The 19459-nt window shown below is 54.0% G+C and overlaps 1 protein-coding gene across 1 annotated transcript; it reads right to left on the bottom strand.

The window, feature by feature from the left end:
• Positions 1 to 3341: 3341 nt before the first annotated feature.
• INCENP (inner centromere protein) lies at positions 3342 to 19229 on the bottom strand. The gene is made up of 17 exons (XM_086472266.1): positions 19075 to 19229; positions 18880 to 18990; positions 17622 to 18403; positions 15667 to 15718; positions 15472 to 15505; positions 13186 to 13267; positions 12597 to 12648; positions 12167 to 12284; positions 11945 to 12079; positions 9597 to 9706; positions 9118 to 9238; positions 8238 to 8360; positions 7520 to 7692; positions 7143 to 7230; positions 5509 to 5622; positions 4230 to 4389; positions 3342 to 3556 (listed from the first exon to the last, which is right to left on the bottom strand). Exons 1-17 carry the CDS (start codon positions 19212 to 19214, stop codon positions 3342 to 3344), a joined length of 2610 nt encoding a protein of 869 aa, XP_086328392.1. The 5' UTR covers positions 19215 to 19229.
• Between the last annotated feature and the right edge of the window lie 230 nt (positions 19230 to 19459).

Below are 19459 nucleotides of genomic sequence, written 5' to 3'. Positions count from 1 at the left end.
AGATTTTACCATCGTTACTAAGCTTAAGTGGTCCTTGAGGGCTGGAAATGGCTTTTCTCTCGGCCAAGAATCTGCCCCCTCAACCTTTTCTTTGGCTGTTTGAAATCCCAGTATTCCTTTTTCACAAGGTATCCAACACTCATGATTAAAGAGACAATATTAACCACCCCACCACCCTCCCCTTTCTTTTGTCTTTTTGACTTGCCAGTAACTTGCAATAAACTGGTAGCTACTGGAAAAGGCTCTGGTATCCCACATTCCTTGGACCCTAGGGGGTGCAGGGTGAAGACAAGCTGCCTACACCCCCCAGCCTGCCCCTCAGCTCTGTGACGGAGGGTGCCACTCACCCTGCCCATACCTGTACCGCTCCCTTCTGCGGGGTGACCTGCCCCAAGCCCCCAGGCTGACCGAAGGGCTTCTGTCCCCGGCTGCTCAAGGACGGGCAGGCGAGCATCCTGGAGCCAGACGGACGAGGCAGCCAGGTCGCCCCAGCCAGGCTGATCTATTGGCACCGCTGGGCGCCTCCCCGGGTTCGTACAGACCTGCAGAGCTCTGCCGTCCTCCCAGCCCGTGCTCTGACAACCACGTTACTGCTGTCCCCTGCCCCCAGGTACCTCTGAGAACGGAGGTGATCTGCACAGGCAGTGTCTGGAGAGCCTCATGGACAGGAGAGTGTCTTGTCCATAGAGCCAAAGCCAGGCACAACCTGCCCTTTAACATTCTCATCAACATCACCACGTGGCAGCAATCCTGTTTTTCTCTTTGGTACCATTTGGCTCCAGATACTTTCTGTGACTCCAGGGAGACTGTATCAGTCTAGAAAAGACAATACATATCAGGCATTTTTCCCCCCCCAATGAAGTGTTGCGAACCGCTGACGGCCAAGCTCACTTGCTCGGGAAATACTGCTTCACTGCTTGCCCGTCACACTGTTCTCGGTACCTGCTGGGCACCAGCTGCAAGGGCAGGGGAGGTGGATCGTGCCACCCTGTCACCCAGGCTTTTGTCCAACTTCTCCGTAAGTCAGAGGCCACAGAAGACAAGAGCTGGTTCAGAGCCGGGGGACAAACCAGTCTCTGCCACCACCAGGAATCTGTCTCCGGCACCAGCGCAATAACTGGGGGTTACGGTTACGGTTCACTCCGCAGCGGCCTCTACAATCTGCCGGTGCCACGTCGGCCGCAGCCCGCGCCCAGGCAGGACTCGTCTCAAGCCGCCCCTGCGGGGAGACCCAGCTCGGCGCCGGGCACGAACCTCGAGCCGGGCTGTACCAGAAAGCCCAGGCACTTAGAGCCTGGGCAAGCAGCAATAAAAATTCAGAGAAATACCTGAAATCAAGAGTGGAAGTACCTTTCCCAAAATCTTGAGGATGTAATTTCCTGGGATTTCTACTTGTGGGCGGGGGGGGTTAACTACCAGCAGCCAGCCGTGGACTGTGACTGAAGTGCTTGCTCCGTCTGGTGGCAGCAGTTCTGAGTATTTTCTAGTTGCACGAGCAGCGAATTAGAGGGATGCAGGTTAGCTGGAGATGAACTCACGTATTGCTTGGCACAGCTTTCTGGGAATACAGCAGCACGCCAAACCGTCCCTCTTCCAATTTCCAGAAACGAAGGTAAAACTAGTCAGTGAACTCCGCAGGGTACCAAAGCCCAAATGGTTTCCACTGCAGCAGGAGTTACGAGGTTCTTCCCGGACAGAACCTTCCTACCTTAATGTAACAGTGCAAAAAGCAACCCAAAAGCGCAGATTCCAAAATACCGTAGATGTTGCCAATGAAAAGCTATGTCGAGTCCCGAAGAGAAGCCTAGAGATGATTTAAGCACTTTCATCAGTCAGACATTCAGACAGCATTCAGCTCCAAAGCATTCGCCATTTCAGCAGCTTTCTTACAAAAAGGTTATGTTTATTCTACAATACAAAACTCTACAGAGCCGCTCCCAACGCGCGATCACCTCGCAGGTACAAGCACCGATCGACAGCGCAGCGTCCGGCAGCCGACGCATTCCCACACGGAAGCCCTCCCCATTTCACAGACATTTGCTCGCAGACACGCGCAAGGAAAGCGGAACCCTCCCGACAGCAACCTCCGCGCAGCGGCTCCACGGGGCGCCGCAGGGACTCAGCAGCCACGTCCCCTCGCTGGCGGGGATGGCGGCCACGAGCGCTCGCCCACCTTTGGAACAAACCAAGCCGCGAGAAAAGGACGCACCCGGGGCAAGAACCGTACGGCTTCCGATCCGCAGCGGACAGGCCTCGGCTGAGAGCGCTCCCCCTCCACAGCCCGGCCGGGCGGCTGCACCCAGAGCCCCGCGCCCCGCGGGAGCTCCTTCGGGGGGACACGAGCGGCTGCGCCGTTTGCCAGGCGGGTGCGGAGAGAGCGGCCGAAGCACCGCGGGCTCTTGAACCGAACTCCTGAGCCGATGTTTTGCCGCGGAGGGAACTGGTTTGAGAACAGTCCGTCTGACGCTGTCTGACTGAACGCGCAGTGCAAAACCGGCCTAGAAATAAAACCAGCTCTGATGGCAAAGAAGACAGCCTCGGGGAGAAGGGAGGAAGACAGAGATTGAGGTTAAAGCCATTCTTTCAATCCAATCTATGCCACAGACACGGAATTTAAGTTAGAGAAACAAAATTCTATCAGAACCTCCGCACGATTTCTCTTAACAAAGCCTAGAACAACGCAGCCTGCTTACGCTGCTCTGGGTGTTCCTGGGGACAGGACTGCTCCGAGGGCCACATCTCTCCCCAGCAACGGGAGAAAGGTCAGTAAAACCCTCAGGGTATTTCAGCCCGAGCTGTAGCAACAGCAGCACCCAGCCAGCTCACGCACGTAATTGTGCTTGGTGTTGGCGTGAAGGGCGGTGCTGAAAAGCGGCACAAGGAAATCATTTTGCTGTTTGCAGGAGATGCTGAAGACACCGCACCTGCCAGCAGCTCGCTTCTGGAGACCGTCAGCTGTGACGTTTGGATTCCACCCGCTGTGCGCAGCGGTCCTGGGCTGAACAAGGTGGGCAGGGACGGCACCGACGTACGGCTGCCGGCAGCCGGGTGGGGAGGGTCGCCCAGCCTTAGGCGATGCACTCTCATGGCCTAAAGGACGAAATCTTTGCTGGCCTAAAGCCGGGGGTAAAAGGAGATGCACCCTTCCGAGCTGATGCCTCCCAAAAGCTTGCTGTTTGCCTGACAGTGAGAAAATCAGCCCCGGAAGCAGAAATGCGAGAGGCCCGGTAAGAGCTGACATTTTATTCAACGCTAATACCACAGATTTACAGATACAGTAACTGTTCTCACCTAGAGACAGAAACACCCCCGCTGCTCCACGGGAAACGGCCGCCGCCCCCTCAGTACTTCTTCAGGCCGTACGGCAGCCCCAGAACCGCCTTGGCCCCCGGGAACGGCGGGGAGCTCCAGACGGCAGAGCTGGTGCGCTTGAAGTAGCGCGGTTTGCTCTTGTAAAAGATGTCCTCCAGCTTGGGGCTCGCGATCACCCCGAAGAGCGCGTCCACGTTGGGAGGGTTGTAGTACTGGCGCGTCACAGCCTGGCTGAGCTGAGCCCCTGGAGAAACAAAGGGTTAAATTTTCATTATTATTTCTAATTGAAACGGCCGTGTGGGCTGTTTGTCTGCAACGTGTCCCTGCTCTCCTCATCTCTCATCACACCAAGGTCACAAATGGGAGCAGCCCTGCAGCACTGGGTGTTTTAAAGCCCCTGTTTGAGCCTAAAGATCACGTGGAGGGTGAACACTGTGTACAGAATCTTGTCCAGGAACTAGAGTAGGGCTGCAAGAGGCAAGGCTTCTCAGCCCTTCCACCTGCAGATACCATTCGTTTCCCCACAACTTGTAGCTCCCCTGGGGTATGAGGAACACGAAAACATGGAACCGAGTATTTCAGAACAGAACCGCAGCTGGTCTGAAACCTGGCCCATGACATCTGGCATTACTTCGATTTTTAAAGCCAAATCAGTGTCACGCAGGCTCGAGGCCAGAGCACCAATCCATCATTATTCCCTCCACGCTGGCCAAACGCCACAGCAGCTCCGTTAAGGCAGTTTAAAAGAGTGTTTGTTCCCCAACATCGTAAGGAGATCCCCGAGTGGTAGAGGAGCCCTTGACTCATCACTGCTGGCGACGAGCACTGGTAACTGCAGCATGCAAGCGGGAGGAACTGGGCAAAAACCTGACCCCAGCTCTCGCTCCCCTGGCGTGTATCAGCCGGGTGACACGTACCGGTGGCCCAGGCAGGGACGGGCTTGCGAGGCTGGCTTTCGTCGTCGGTGGAGTCGTCGCTGTTCAGATCCATCCCGTAGTTGTTGGGATTGACCACGGGCGGCTTGGGATCTCTCTTGGCCTGCGGAGTCATCTGGTACGAATTGCAGGCCGGCGAATCCTGGAAGACAGGCGGACCGCACAGCGTCAGGCGCACCAGCGCTGCCGCAGGGCCGGGCTGCAGCGAGGCGCCTCCGGCTTTACTGGGGAGGCGCAAAACCTGGAGATGGGCAGTTCTCAAGTTCTGACCCGAGAACTTGACCCAAGTTCTAAAGTTCTGACCCAAAGATGACTTTGCATTGCCTTCTCCCGTTTAATTAGGCTGCTTAATTGGCTACGTAGGACACGAACAAGCCAGCAATAGCTGCACCTAACACACCGACCGCGGCTCCACTCCCTTCAAGCAAGGCTTAAACGGAGTGGTGACATCCTTAGAGCTGGAGCCGAGTCACGTGCCCTAAACCCTCTGCAGCCAAACTTCTGGGCTTGGTTAATATTAAACCGATTGTTACCACGCAGAGAACAGGCACATAACAGCTCAGGACAAACTGTATTGCCATTTGTATGGGAACAGCACGACTGAGAAACGCAAGTGACAAAGGAAAACTTAAAACTGCAAATTTCACCAGCCACGAAACACATCTCTCGAGCTGGAAAGAGCTTTTCTTCCCCAGAAGGGGCTGCCTTTGCATCCCTTAAGGTTAACCCACGTTTCACTGCTTTGGCAGCGAAAGATGAACATAAGCAGCTTTGCAAGGAGATCAAGACCCACGTGTTTGTTCCCAGAGTTCGAGGCCCGTACGTTCACCTGTGGGTTTTTCTCAGGTGCCCTCAGCCGTGAGGCCCAAACTCCTCCAGACTCTGCTGCCATCCTGTGGCTGTTTCTAACTTTGAGCCTAAATAACTTCCAGCACCTCTTCTGCCTGCACAGTTCTCCCAGTATTGAAGGAGGAGGAGCTCTGCACCGCAAGGCAACGTTAACAGCCACTGCCTTGCCCTGACAAGAAAACCCTGGCAAACACTTGCTGCTTCCCTTCCCTCCTTTTCACTCCCAAAAGCCATTTAAATGCTCAAGGCCACCAGGAGCCAACCTCCGATAACCAGGAAAAAGGTTTACAGGATCGCTCCGTTATTGAAGGGGAATATAAAAAGCAGAGGGTAAAACTGCCCCTGTAACAGCATGTCAGGGCTGGAATCTCTGATGTCGCCACTAAAGACATTTCACCAGAGAGCAGATTACCTCTTTGTTTTCTAGGTGCTGAGTTTGGGCTCTATCTTTAGCCTTTTGTTCCTCTGGCAGTTTCTTCTGTTCTTGCTCCTGCCTCTTCATCTCTGCCAGCCTCTGCTCCTCCTGCTGGCAAGCCAAACGAATTAATCTTACGAGCTAAGCTACGCTGTTAGCCCAGGGATCCATTTTTTTGCTATGCAAAAAAACCATCCAAGCATCTAATTGCAAGTCTTTGTTGCTTGTGGTGCTGAGGAGCACTCCAAACAGCGCAAGGCAACGGTTTGAGCTTCCGTCACAAAGGGCACAAACACACCGACCTTCTCATTCAGGGGCATCAGCTGCCTCTGGTCACACAACGACCTCACGCTTTGAAAAACTTGCTGCTGACTTTGTCTTCAGGATATAAACACCAGAAACCAGCTGCCTGTCTGCAGATGGGAGACTCTGTGCTACTGATGTCAGCCCCTTTCTAGACTAACGAACAGCACTCTCAGAGGCCAAGCCATCCCATCGTGCAGTAACCACCCCAGACAGGTGAAAACTCTCACCCTGTGAATGCCCAGTTTTTCCTACGGGATCTAAAGGAAGCCAAGAGGCCGCTAACTCAAGCAGCAGCCGTCTAAAACCAAGGGAAACCAATCCCACACGGTCTGAACGGCAGGACGAGTTGACAGAGGGCTGCCACCAGCTGCCTGTAACTCCACGAAGCCAACTGCCAGAGCGAGGGGCTGGCAGGGCATGCAGGGGTCCCCAAGGGGAATCCAGCTCCCTGAAGGCGGCCAGACAACTGCTGTCACTGTACCAATGCCACAGCTCTGCTAAGTGGAGGGACAAGGAATTTTAGGCAAAAGTTGGGACAATTTCCAACCAACTATTCCAACCTTCTGTTCTTTCTCACAAATCATCTTGAAAGTGTAGGTTCTCCCAGATCTTACATAAACCCAAAAGCAACAATCAGTCCAAATAGCAAAGGGTTTGCTACCAATTCCCAGCCATTACTGGGTGCAAGTCCTTCAGAAGGGGCGTTCCAAAAGCCACCTGAACGCCACCTGTGGGCTCTATCCCTGCTCCAGTGAAACGCACGCTGCGAGTTAAGCAAAACCCTGAGCCCACCCCGCTGCAGTTGCTTTATTCCAACAGCATGGACTGCCCAGGCATCACAAGTTCCCTCCTCAACACCACAAGCAAAAACAGCTGCTTAGTTCTCCGTGCTGGCACGACTGCTGCCGAAAACAACCTGACCAAGTCGAGTACAGTCGGTGCCTGCCGTTCTACTGGAAGCGGCACAAATGTAAAACCAAGATGTTGCTTCCGAGAGGTCTGGGGTCAATTACTGCTTGACCTCAAGAGAGGTACAGGTACGCCTGGGCACAGAAAGGCGGACAAAGCCGAAGACCTCACCTGAATCCAACGTGGCCGTTACCTGCCCTTTCTTCTTGCGCCGCTGCCATCTACAGAGAGCAAGCGCACCTTCCGAACGGGACAGAGCAGGCCCCGGGTAAGAGCCCCTCTGCTCGGCTCGAGTCCAGAAGTGCAACAACTCGCCAGGGCTCCCGATGGCCTCACAGCTCAGCGGCGCCCGACACTAACAGCTACTGCAGTCAGACCTGGGCGGCCTGGCCCTTCCACCAGAACACAGTACTTACTTCATTCTTCTCCACCTCCTTGTGCAGCTGTTCTTTAGCAGCCGACGCCTCCTGCAGGCGAGCAGCCTTCTCCTGCTGTTCACGCAGCCTGGGAACCAAAGCCAGACCATTACTCCCAGAGCTGCGCGGGGGGTACCCTCCCACCCAGTGCCTGCCGCAAACCCCTCTTTCTCTCTCAGCTTTTCAGGGCACTCCACGCTTCCTACGTTAAGGAGCCCAGAATTCCTTCTTGGCAGCTCGGTACCTGTGCTGGTGCAGAGCTGCACTGGCAGCACAAAGCAGCTCTTTGCTGCTGGGGCCTTTCACTAGCGCCCTCTGTTCTGCTGCTTTTCAAAGTCCCAGCACAGAACACAGTACACAAATGGATATTGTCTTACTTCTCTGCCTGGATCCTCTCCTGTTCCTTCTTCCTCTCTAGCTCTCTCTCTGCAGCCAGCTGTTTCTCCCTCTCCTGTTCCGCCTGTCTCTGCTCAGCAATCTTCCTGGCACGTTCCTGCTCCTCTTCCTTCCTCTTCTGCATTAGCTCTTTGTGCCGACGTTCCTCCTCCTCCTGGTAAGACCAACACGGCGGTTACTCACGGGGCGCTGCACAGGAACAGGCTCCAGCATAAAGGAGCAGGAGCACCTCCTCTGACCCGAGTCTCTAGCACCCACCGCTAGGCAGGAGGGAAACCACTGAGGTCCCAGTGCTCTCCAGGCAGGTGCACCTTCTCTCCAGCTATTTCAGTGCTGGCCTTTGCCTGCCCACACTGCGCCCCAAAGGCCTCATGGCCACCACGCTCTGGATCGCTGACAGACAGGGATAACAGAGATTTTAACCCCTGCCAACCCACAAACGAAGGTCTCTCGTGAGAATCTGTCCAGAACCGCGGAAGAACCGCGGGTCGCAACCACCGTGACCAGCACAGCTATCGCAGGAGGAGTGGGAGGCACAACGCTGCGCAGAGCTTTGAGGACAGAGCCTCCCCACTACGCTGACGGTCACTCCGCTGGCTCCTGTCACTACTCCTGCTGAACCCCTTGCTCACAAAGGCTGTGGCAGATGGCGGCCACTCTAATTGCCTGCAAGATGACAGGATGGGCTCCAGCACGGACCTGCTGCAGGGCTTTTTGTTTCCTGGCCTCTTCATCGTGCCTGCGCCGGGCCTCTGCTTCTTCCATTTTCCTGGCAGCTGCTTTCTTTTTGATCTTCTCCTCTGCCAGCCTTTCTTCCCGCACCTAAGACACGCACAGAGATGGCTGAAGAGCAAAGTCTCAGGGGGGACAGTTCTCTGTGCACATGAAATGTCACAGCAGTAAGTCTCAAAGATGAAGAGCTCCCACCCTCTCACAGGGCGAAAGGTTCCTCTTTTGCCACCAGGAGCCAACAGGACCTGTGCTTTAGTATTTAGGGAAACGACCTCCTTTTACATCTCCCCAGGAAGAGCTGATCCTGTTCTGGTATTTGTACATCTAACACCACAAAAGCCATCAGAACATATTCTCAGAACCAGGAAATAAGAAAAGCAGATGGAGATAATTAAAGCAGACAAATGACTGCTACGGTCACATGTGCAAATTGTCTGAAAGCCTCAGACACGAGAAAAGGTCTGGAGGAAGCGTGTTTATTTTCACCCCTTCATCTATGAGATGGGAGAACAGCTTCAAGTAGATAAAGCCTCGGGGCCATTAGGCTGGCTTTATCTACTTGAAGTTCTACTTCCACCTGACTAACAGAGCCTCAATAAAGCCCATTTAGATTCATAATTCTGGAAAATAAGGGTTTTCATCTGCCGTTTGCTGTAACCAAGAGAAAGGTAGTCTTGGAATCACCAAGTTTCTGGGAATTTCTTTATCCAGCTATTCTCCAGTTTGTTCTCTAGATTTCAAGCAGCCTCACCTCCTCTCTTTCTGGAAGGCACACTCTGGTGGCATCATCTACCTCAACAGATTATTTATTCTCCCAAACAAACACTACAGGTATGTGGGGCCTTACCTTCTCAGTCTTCTCATCAAACAGAGCGATCTTCTGCTCAATGCGCCTTTTCCGCTCCTGTTCGATCTGCTCTGCCCGCTCCCGAGCTTGCAACACTTTGCGCAGGCGCTCCTCACGCTTCCTGCAGGACACAGCCCAGCTTCAGCACTGCAGCCCAGCAGATGAGCTCCTCACGGCTCGGACACAAGGCCGACAGACACAGCTCTTGGGCAGCGTGAAACTCACTGAACCAAATACACCATTCGCTTAAACATCAGCAATATTTTTAAGCTCCACCTGAGACAGAGGACTTAAGACAAAAGGCTGAAGAGGCAGTCAGCTGGGATAGTTAACTATTTATTAGCATCCTAGATAGATAATTGTCTTTGCCTTGCGAGAGCAAGCCAACAAGAATTTTCGCTGCATGTACAGACCCCCCAAGATAAAAGACCCAGATATAGGGACCTACAGGTGCAGAGAGGCAGAAAGCGTATACTCACAGCCTTGCCTCTTCTAGGCGCCGCTGCTTCTCCTCCTCCAGTTTTTGTCTTCTCAGCTGCTCAGCTTCCTGCTTTTTCCTCAGAGCCTGCAGCTTCTGTCTCTCCCATTCCTGAGGTGGATTGAAATCTGGTTACAGCCGCCTGCCAGGGCTTTTCTACTCAACTTGCTCAGGTTAAGCAAGGGCCCAGAGGTAACAGCAAGGGACCGCAGCCAGGACCAAGGGGTGGCAACAACCCTGAAACAGAGCTCAGGTGGCCTGTGGTGTGGTCATGGATGTCTGGGAATGGATGTGATGGAAAACAAGGCAGTGGTGTTAATCTTAAGAGAGCAGGAGAAGGAGCTGGGAAGTCAAAACAGAAGCCTCAGCACTTGAAGCCCAGGCAGCTTCCACCGACTGCGGACAGACAGCACTGCCGTTTATGTCGGCAAGGAGAACCACGACAGCCGCGCTACTGCTTGGCAGCGATACCGACCTCCCGCAGCGAGAGCGGGGACAGACAGTGCTCTAGGAAACACCTTGCCTCTTCAACTCGGAGCTTCCCACAAAGCCCCATCCCATGGTAAACCACCACCATCTAGACAGGGTGCTTCCAGCTTGTTTCAAGCCGTCAGCCCCATACATCACCTAGACAGAAACGCAGCAGGGCATGTATCCCATTTTTCCCAACAGTCCAGCTAATTCAGCCTAAGTATACTGTCAATTAGAAGAGTAAGATGCAGTCACCAGTACAGTCACAGCAAACACATTAAGATAAACTAATTTAATGCCAGATTTGATACTGCAGATGCCCAATTACAGCAGGCCTGGTCTTAGCACAAACCCATCAGTAAGCACGGTGAAACACTCAAGAGATTACCTTATGCTGGGCTCCATGTTGCAAATGACTGGTGTTACTAGTATCCAAACTGCCTAATTTAAAACTAACAATTATCTTGTTGCTCTGGTGCTATTTAGTTAAGTTTAGCCCTCACACAGAAAAAGTCCCGAGGGGAAGTGGCCCGCACTGGAGTGAAACCCAAAATACGACATCCAGTGAACTGACAGCAGCAGGGGATGCACTAGCCCGGAGACTCTTTCCTCATCATATCAGCTCCTTTGCCAACAGAGACACTAACGTCAGCAGGACACCAGCGAGACTGCAGCTTGAGTCCTTCACTGCTTCCCAGCGACAGACTCCTCTTACCTGCTGGGGTGCAGCAGCAACCGTGACAGCTTTAAGCCACACGACGAAGTTCTGCCATTAGGTTGCCAGGTACAAGCCAGATGCAGGAAATCCAGTTTCTGCAGATGCCCTCCTCTCCCTCCCCAGCTCTCCTGCAAGTGAAAACCAGCCCTAGAACTACCTTATTCTGCAGGGAACTTGCAGGGTATTAGAAGCATGAGCAACCCGTGCTCGGCACGCCAGCTTCTAGCTACAGCCTCGTCCTGGCCCGATACTGTCAGAGCGCTGCTCTGGAACTACGGCACACCGACCGAAACCTGCTTTTCCTTGACACCAACCTCTCTTCTGAGCGAAATACCAACCATAAACGCAGACCAGGCAAGAGCGAGGGCTGCCCTCAGCGAGGCGGGCAGTATTCCTACTGCCAGCCCAGCCCACGCCATTAAATGATGACGGTTTGTGACCCAACTGCCTCACGTAAGCAGGACACAGGGAAAACCAGCTCCCTTTGGAAATCTAGAACCAGACCTTCTCAAACCCCATCCACCCAAACGGCTGCTCTGTTTGGGATACAGGCGCTTCCCCTGGGGCGCTGTGAACGTCACCGTGGCGTTGCACAGGCAGAGGCATCTGCCCGCAGACAGCAACGCTGTTCGCCTCCGCTGGCTGCGGCAATCACACTACGCCGACAGCGATGCCGGGTAGGTTTGGGCAGCGGCAGACCCGCCTCACTGAGCCAGCAGCCTCCTATTCAGGACGGGCTCTTATTTCTTCCTGCTTCAAAGGTCCAAAAAACCTCAGAACACCAGAAGCTTCGACTTAAGAGGCATTTGCTCAGATCTCACTCATTAGAAGTCCTAGAAAGGAGACTTTGGATGTGCAGACTGCAGTTATATACACACCTCACTGCAGTATTCAAAATCCCCTTGATTTTTCTTTCCCAGGTTTCATTCCCAACCCTTACTTGCTAATACCACAGGGGAATGTTACAGTAATAAAGCTTAGGGTCCAAATTAGAAGTCTTTAGGGAGCTGACTAATCACAACTTTATTTAGTTTATGTTACATTAGCTTAAAGTTACTTCTCAGTCTGATATGGGTTGAAAGGTTTCTTTCACATCTGTGCTTTAACTTAGCCACTCGACAGACCATCATGTACCAGCCCACAACAGAGTCTTGCCTTACCTTGGGATTAGACTGGAGAGGAGTATTGTACCTGATAAAAGATTTTATTACTCCGTTTCTCCCCACAGAGCTTGGCGTCATGAGGAGCTGGTTCTTCTGCACAGTGTGCAAAAACGTTTTGAAAGGACGCACAACCTGTGAGAAGAAAGGCAAAAATGGTCCTCAGAAGCGCGAGTAAGAACCAGGTCTGGGTGAAGTACAGCAGGGTTACAAGGATCTTACTTTGCTGGCTGGGAAGGCAGGGGATGGGGTCTTTCTTCTTGGAGGAGAAAGCCCTCCATCTTCTGCTTGCTGACTGTCATAGCGTTTATCCACAGCTCTCTTATAACTGGGCTTTCTCCTGCAAGAAAAGCAGAGTCCGTCATACACGGCAAATCCTCCCGATTGTCCCAAAGTCAGGTTTAAAAATAGGTCATAAAACTATCCCAGCTTAAAAGATATTTCGTTGTGTACACACAAGTATCTACCCAATAAAAAATTTCCAATGTGACAGAAGATACAAATTAAATCCTCTTTTCACAGGGGCAGAGAAAACTTATTGCAGAAGTTTCAATAAGTCACAAAACACTGAAGCCATTCAACAGTGTTATAGCGTTGAACCTGCCCTGAGCTGGACCACAGATCTCGAACCAGACCGATGCCACCAACGTACCTGGCACTCTGGGGAGGTTCCTGGGTCTCCACGTTCTTATTTAAGTTGTTTTCTGAAAGAAAACATAGTTACACAGTTAGTTCTAGCAGGAAAAATAATCCTTTCCCAGACAGCTCTGAAAGCAGACAACAGATTGGGCAGCTAAGTAGCCAAAGGCCTGCCGTGAATGACGCAGAGCGGGACCTCTCTTGCTTTCACCAGCCACCGCCATTCAAACCTGGAAATGCACGACAAAGCCAAGCCGCCTGAAGCAGCCTGCGGCGTGCGTCTGCTCCAACGCAGTGCCACGGGCTCTGCGGAACAGAGCAACTGCTCGCTTTGGAAACGGGGTTCGGCTAGGCCCCCCCTCACCTGGGGATGCATCCCGCCACCTCCATCACATTTCCATGCACTTCCCGGGGTGGAAGGTAACTCCAGCAGCGAATTTCCTAACTGCTAATCTCTTGAAACAAATCCCCGCTTGCCAAAGGTTAGACCAGTCTTTCAGACTGGGCTCTCAACCCGACTAGCCAATCTCTCAAACTCCCCACTCTGCCTCCCAGCGAAGCGGGGACTTTTCAAAGTTCTGCCACAAGAATCCCGCGGGAGCTACCGTTGCTGCTCGTCTCCTGCGGCTGCTCGTTTCTGCTGACGGTTCGAGAGCGAAGGGACATTCGCAGGCTTTGGCCATCCTGCAGGGAAAGCAAACGGGTTTCAGCACAATTCTCGCACAGCAACAGCCGATTACTGCTTCAAATCACGACGTCGTTCTGACAAGGCCGCTGTCTGCCCTATCACCAGAGAATACAAAACCGTACGCGCAGGGGAAAGCATCGGTGCCAGCACCCAGAGCCAAGTCCTGACCTCAGCTGCGTGAAACACCTCAGGACACCGCCATGGCAAACGCCACGACGTCTAAAGCAGAGACACGGACAGAACACAAGTGTCTGCAGCGAGGGACGCGCTGCTTAGGCCGAACAAACTCATAAACCATTAAGGGCAAAAGCACTGTCTATGCTGTCTATGCTGGCTGGACTTCTGGCAGAGTCAGGCAGCGCTCGCTTCACTTCACAGTGATGAACGGACGAACAGGGAGACGGCAAAGAACCAGCTCATCGCCTTGATTTATCGGTTTGTTACGAACACGACGCGCGTTGCCGTTTGCTGCCTTTGCCCTTACACTGATATACAACCACTCTGTTGTGATAATGGGTTTACAGGCCCGTGAGAGAGCACGCGATGGCTTTTGGAACCCGCAGGCAGCTAGCAACGTGAGCATCAACCCTGCTCCCCAGACCCGCGCTGGCCAGCGTGCAGGCTGGCAGACACAGCGGAGCTGGGAAGAGGAGAAAGAAGTATCCTCTCAGCCTTATCCTCCCCCAGTGCTTCTGCAGGCTCTCACCCTCAGGCGAGGCAGAGGAAGCATTCTGTAGCCCCCGGAAGGGCACAGACGTGATCAATCCGAGATCAGGCCCGGGAAGAACGTGACCTTTGAGGAACAGCTCACACACAGGTACTGCCTGCGCACCTTCCTACAGACAAAGGTATTTTCTGGTTTGGGAAGGTTGCCGAGTCACCACATTTTCATGCTGCTCACCGCTCCCAAAGGAAGTCTCTGACAGAAACGGAATCCCGTTTCGTTTGCTGAGAAAACTGCTGATCGATAGACAGACAGACAGACAGGGTATGGTAACTGGCGACATAGGCTGAGAACGGGACAGGCGACAAGGCCCCGCTCCCAGCAGCAGTGGTGCAGAAACAGAAGGTGAGGATCAAGGATAGACCAAATACACGACACGGACTAGCCTGTGCTTATAAACTCATCAGGGTACAGAAACAAAGCGAGCCCTCTGCTCACAGACCGGCAAAGCGTCTGTCATTGTTCTCCCCATTTTCACTTTAAGCTTTTCTACAACTGTAACTCAGGCAAGCTAAAAATCCAGAGGTGCTAGAAAAACTGAGCTAATGTGAACTTCCGCAGAGGTACTGACAAGCCCAGCCATAAAAGCATGCACCAGCCTGTCCCTGTTTACGGAAGTGCTTAAGGCCACAGAGCTCCGGTCCATTAATTCAGTCTTTGCTTATTGAAAATTAATGTGGACAAAACATCAACATAATCCCGGGATTTCTTCCTCAGGAGGTCAGTGAGAATTGTGGAGGGATGTTTTGACGTGAATGATCTTTACAAATTTCTGTGTTTGTCTTAAGACAAACTGACGGGCTTTGAATAACCTGTAGGACTAATGAAAAGGTCAAAAGAAGCTTTGAAAATACAGAAACAGTAATAGTGCACAAACTCTGTCCAACTGAACAAAAACTTCCCTGAATTATGAGGTTATTTTTCTGTATAGATTCAGGATTGACTTTTCATACAACTGATCTCTAGCAAGAGGCTAAGAAGCAAGAGCCAGAAAGCCAGACGGGGTATTCAGCCTGGGGTGTATCAACCCATCGTTCACATTTGAACATACTGATGCAACACGACAGAGAGAATGCCATCTTCTAGTCAGAGCTAGCCTGGATTTGGAAGCACTGGAGACCGTAACACCACACCGACAGAGCACCTCCCTCTGCATCCAAAACAAGCCTTGGGTCACAGGGGCTCATTTTCCAAATAAAACTTTACTGGGTTTTGTTTTGCCAGTTTTGGAACATTGTGATTAAAACAGACATAACAACCTCAGGCTTTCTCTAGGCTGCATGCGGGAACCAGGGAGGCGACGCAGAGGCTTGGGCACCTGCGGGAGCCGAGCGCTCGGCACCTTCTGTTCTCGTGTGCAGCCCCTGGACTGAGCTGCGGGCAGAGCTCCCCAACAACCCACGGAGGTGGGCGCCACACACTTCGCTCACAAGGCCACACAAACAGAAATGCTTTTAAACTCTGCTCAGATCTTACCTGCTTGGAGGGGGTACAAGGTCCAGAAGGAGGCCTAAGAAAAAAAAAAAGGAAAAAATGCAGCCCTGTTTAATAACACCAAGGAAACTGTGAAGCCAGTTGTTTCTGCAAGCAGCGCATTCAATACCAAGAATGCCGCTGTAAAAAAGTCCTCCAGGGTATTATGGATAAATAAATATCTTAAAAGCGTCTCACCCAGTTTTGACAACTGTTTCTTCGTCCTCTGGCACCTCTCCAGAGCTGGAGACTGCAGGAAAGGAAAAAAAGCCAGAGCTATAATGTACAGGTGCAGGGCAAGGCTCTGCTGGAGCGAGGTTCCCCAAGCCTGGGCAGAGGCATCTGCTGAGCCTCCTGGTGACCGCCTGCAGCTCGGGCATGTGCCGCCGCAAGCACGGGCAGCCGCACGAACCCGCGCAGCACCAGGGAAATGCTGCAATTTCGGTGTCAGAGAGCAAGTGGCTTCAGCTACAGGCGAGCTCAAAGCGCTGTTCCATGAGCCGACATTAGGAGCGACCAGGTTTGGGCTCAGACTCATCCTGCAGGGCCACCTCCAGCTACCAGCAGCAGTTAAATGCGGCGTCACTCGAGCGCGAGTGCAGCTTCCCTCCACATCTTCCAGCCGGCTCAGCAGCAGCAGCTTTTTAAGTACCAGCACCCCAAAACTGCCGCTCGTGCCGAAGGCAGCGCTGCAGCTCCAGCCCGGGCGGGCGGTGCACAAGGGCAGGCTTCGCAGGGGCAGGGCAGCCCGGTGGGAGCACCAACACACGTGCTGTACAGACCTGCGCAAGAGCCGCTGCACCAGGACGCGGCAGGCACGCTCTGCCGGCGACCGACGCGCTTTGGGCTTCACCAGCTCGACTGGAGCTGCCTGAAACATCCCAGTTCCTCTCCTCGCACCCCGAAATTTTGACTAGCCAGAAGAACAGTCATCTCAAGTAGCACAGAGGGGAGAAATAAAGCCTTCCTTCAACCTCCCAGGTAATCCAGATCCAGACAACACGGACTGATCATTTAAACCGGGCAGGTAAAGCTACTTCAGGGCCTCTTCAAAGTTACAGCTGGAAAGTCATCCCTGTGGTTTAATTTTTTACTGAGGGAGCCCTCAACACCACGCTTAGAAACTTAGACAGCACTCCACACCACTCTGGTACCGCCACTGAAACCCTGCCCGGGGGGTGCAGTGCTCTGGTTCTGGAAAAACAGTGACATTGGTATGGCAGAAAGTACTACAGCGCCTGTCCAAGTCTACCCTTCTACAGCAAAAAGAGGACGACTCTTCAAGCAAAGCCAGGTTCGCACAGCACAAGTCCCACAAAGCTAGAACGCTGCAGATGAACGCATTACAGTAACGTTATTTCAGCTGTATTAGTTCTCCCTTCAAGCAAAGTAGTATGTTGTGCAAGAGAACCAATCTCTCCTCAACATCAAATTCTGTGGAAGAGGTTCTCTTGCACCATCTACATTTCAGGAGCCATTTACTAGCCCACCATTTACCAGCCACTTCTTTCCCTCAGCCTGAAAAAAAAAAAGTGAGGTTATATCCACCCCTGCGTCCTCCTGCACCACATCCAACGCTTGCATTCCAGTAGCACAGAAAAACATTTAAATCAGTTTATCCTTCGCTGAGACCTGCCTCTACTGCAAGCTGTAAAGGCTTGGAAGACTTAACAAGTTTACAAAGCCAAGCCTCAAAATCCCCTTCTCAGGAGAGGCACTACAGCTAGCAGCCAGATTCTGTTTAAAGAGCAGCAAATTTATGGTAGTTGCTTCACTCCCCAGAAAACACACAAGTCTTTGTGAGAGCCCACACCAACAGCAACCAACCCCGTGCACCAGATTCCTCCTTGGCTTTGTAAGCTGCCGCCACAGAAACTCGGGAGACATTAAGGCTGTTCCCCCCAAAGGCTGAACTCGTAGCCACAAGCTGTTAGCTGCCACAGTCACCCAGGTCTCTCTACTGACAGGTCTCTAGAAAGCCATTGAGAACGCCCACACTTAACTGCGGCTTGCCTAGCCCAGGGAGATCAGCTGCTGCACCCAAACTGAAGAACTAGCCCCATAATGCCGTTTTTCCTCAGCAAAAAGCACCAGATCAACAAAAAGAGCAGGAACAGCACAAAGCAAACTCATCTGGTGACATTCGAACTTACCACCCACGCGATCGGATGACACGGATGACTTTTGAGCTGCCTTCCTCTTGACCATTGTCCTGGTGACAGATTTCCGGATTGTGCTTTCCCTCTTCCTGGCTAGGGAGTACTTCTCTGCCAAGGAGGTTCTGCGAGTCATGGAAGTTTTACCCATCAGACTTCTGCGGACAGAGCGGCGGCTGAGCCTAGAGCCCGTCGGAGTCCCTGGGCTATCCCTTGTGTACTGGGAAGGCTCCTTGTCAGGCCCCGCTAGCACCTGGAGGGAGTCATCTACCTCCTCCAGCCTGGGCTCTTCGCTTAAAATGACAGTAGCATTAGCTGCCTCTGCTGTGTTCCACTTAGCTGCAGCCTCGCTTTCTCTTGCAGCGCTCGCCTCAGGGGTACAAGGGACCACCAGCTCAGAGGCCGCGGGCACAGGCGGCGATTTGGCAGCCTCGCTTTCCTTGGGAGAACCATCATCTGGGCTCAGGAGGATGGTCGTGGAGAGCTTCTCCGCTGGTTTAGATGCCGCTTTCTGGACGTGTAGGTCAGCACTAATGTGACTGTTGACATCCAATTCTACTAAGGGAACCTTCCCTTTCGCTTGCTGAAGAGGAGGGATCTCAGGAAGGATCTCTGAGCTTTTAGCAAATGTTGCAGCCCGGGATCTTGTCATCCGCTGAGGTGGAGAGACCTGTTTAACCTCAGCCCTGATTAGTTCCAGGTTTTCTTTATTCCAGAGTTGTTGAGAGCATCGTGTGGAGGGTCCCGGTTTGAGGCTGCTCTTCTTCCGTCTGGACAATCTAACAGCAGAAACAGCGCGTTAGAGCCAGACCGGGCTCAGGAACAGGCCAAAGCCTTCCCACGCGCAAACGGGAACGCGCAGGCAAAGTTAAAACCCCCGGGACCGGCGCCGCCAGGAGCTGGGGACACACCGAGCCGCCGAGCGGAGAGCGCCTCGCCTCGGAGCGGGAGATGGCGAGGGGCGCAGCGACGCGAAATGGCACCGAGCGGCGGGGGGCGGGCAGCCTCTGCGCGGGAACCGCGGCGTCGGGACGCGCTGAGGCCGCCGGGCCGAGCGCTGGGGAGCGGGGCGCCTGACCGGCCCTTCCCCGCGGGGATGGAGGCGGGAACGGCCGGGACACGCTGCGGGGCGGGGGGGCCGCTGTCTCCGTGCGAGCTGCGGCAGCGCGCTCCGCAGCCCCGCCCGCACCCCGCCTGCCACCCACCCAAGGCCGCGGCTCCCCGGCCGCCAGCCCCCGGCCGCGGGCGGGCCTACCGCTTCCTGCACGGCCCGCTCTCCTCCCGCAGGGTGGAAACGCGCTTCCTCCGCTGCCGGTTCTTCTGCGATGGCGTCTTGGGCATCAGCTCCGGCTCGTCGCTGTAGTGGCTGCGAGGGGAAGGAGAGAGACGAGGGGTCAGCACGGGGAGCGGCCGGGAGCGGCCCGGGGCGGGGCGGGGGGGGTGTCGGTACCTGCCGAACATCCTGACCGCCTCATCGCGGATCTCCTCCAGCCACAGCAGGTCGGTGTCGTTCACCTGCTGCAGGAACGCCGCCAGCCGCTGCTTGCACACGGCCGGCAGCTGTGCCGGGCGCGCCGCCGCCATCACCATCGCCGCCGCTGCCCCAACGGCCCGCGCGCGCGCACTACCGGCCCGGCCCCGCCGCCCGCCTGGAATTCAAACCTAGCGCCCGCCTTCCGCCCCGCCGACGTCACGACGGCGCCAGCCTATCGCCGCCGCGCCGCCCACGCAGCCCGCCCTCCCCATTGGCTGCGAGGCAACACGGGAGCGCTCAAAACGGGCTCCCCTCTACTCGCCGCTCTCTGCGGTCGTGGAGGGCTCGGCTCGGAAGGCGA

Source organism: Leptosomus discolor, chromosome 12, assembly GCF_034619465.1.
Source record: "Leptosomus discolor isolate bLepDis1 chromosome 12, bLepDis1.hap2, whole genome shotgun sequence".
Lineage (NCBI taxonomy): Eukaryota > Metazoa > Chordata > Aves > Leptosomiformes > Leptosomidae > Leptosomus > Leptosomus discolor.
The sequence above is the reverse complement of the archived record's forward strand: the minus strand, read 5'-3'. Positions and strand labels throughout refer to the sequence as shown.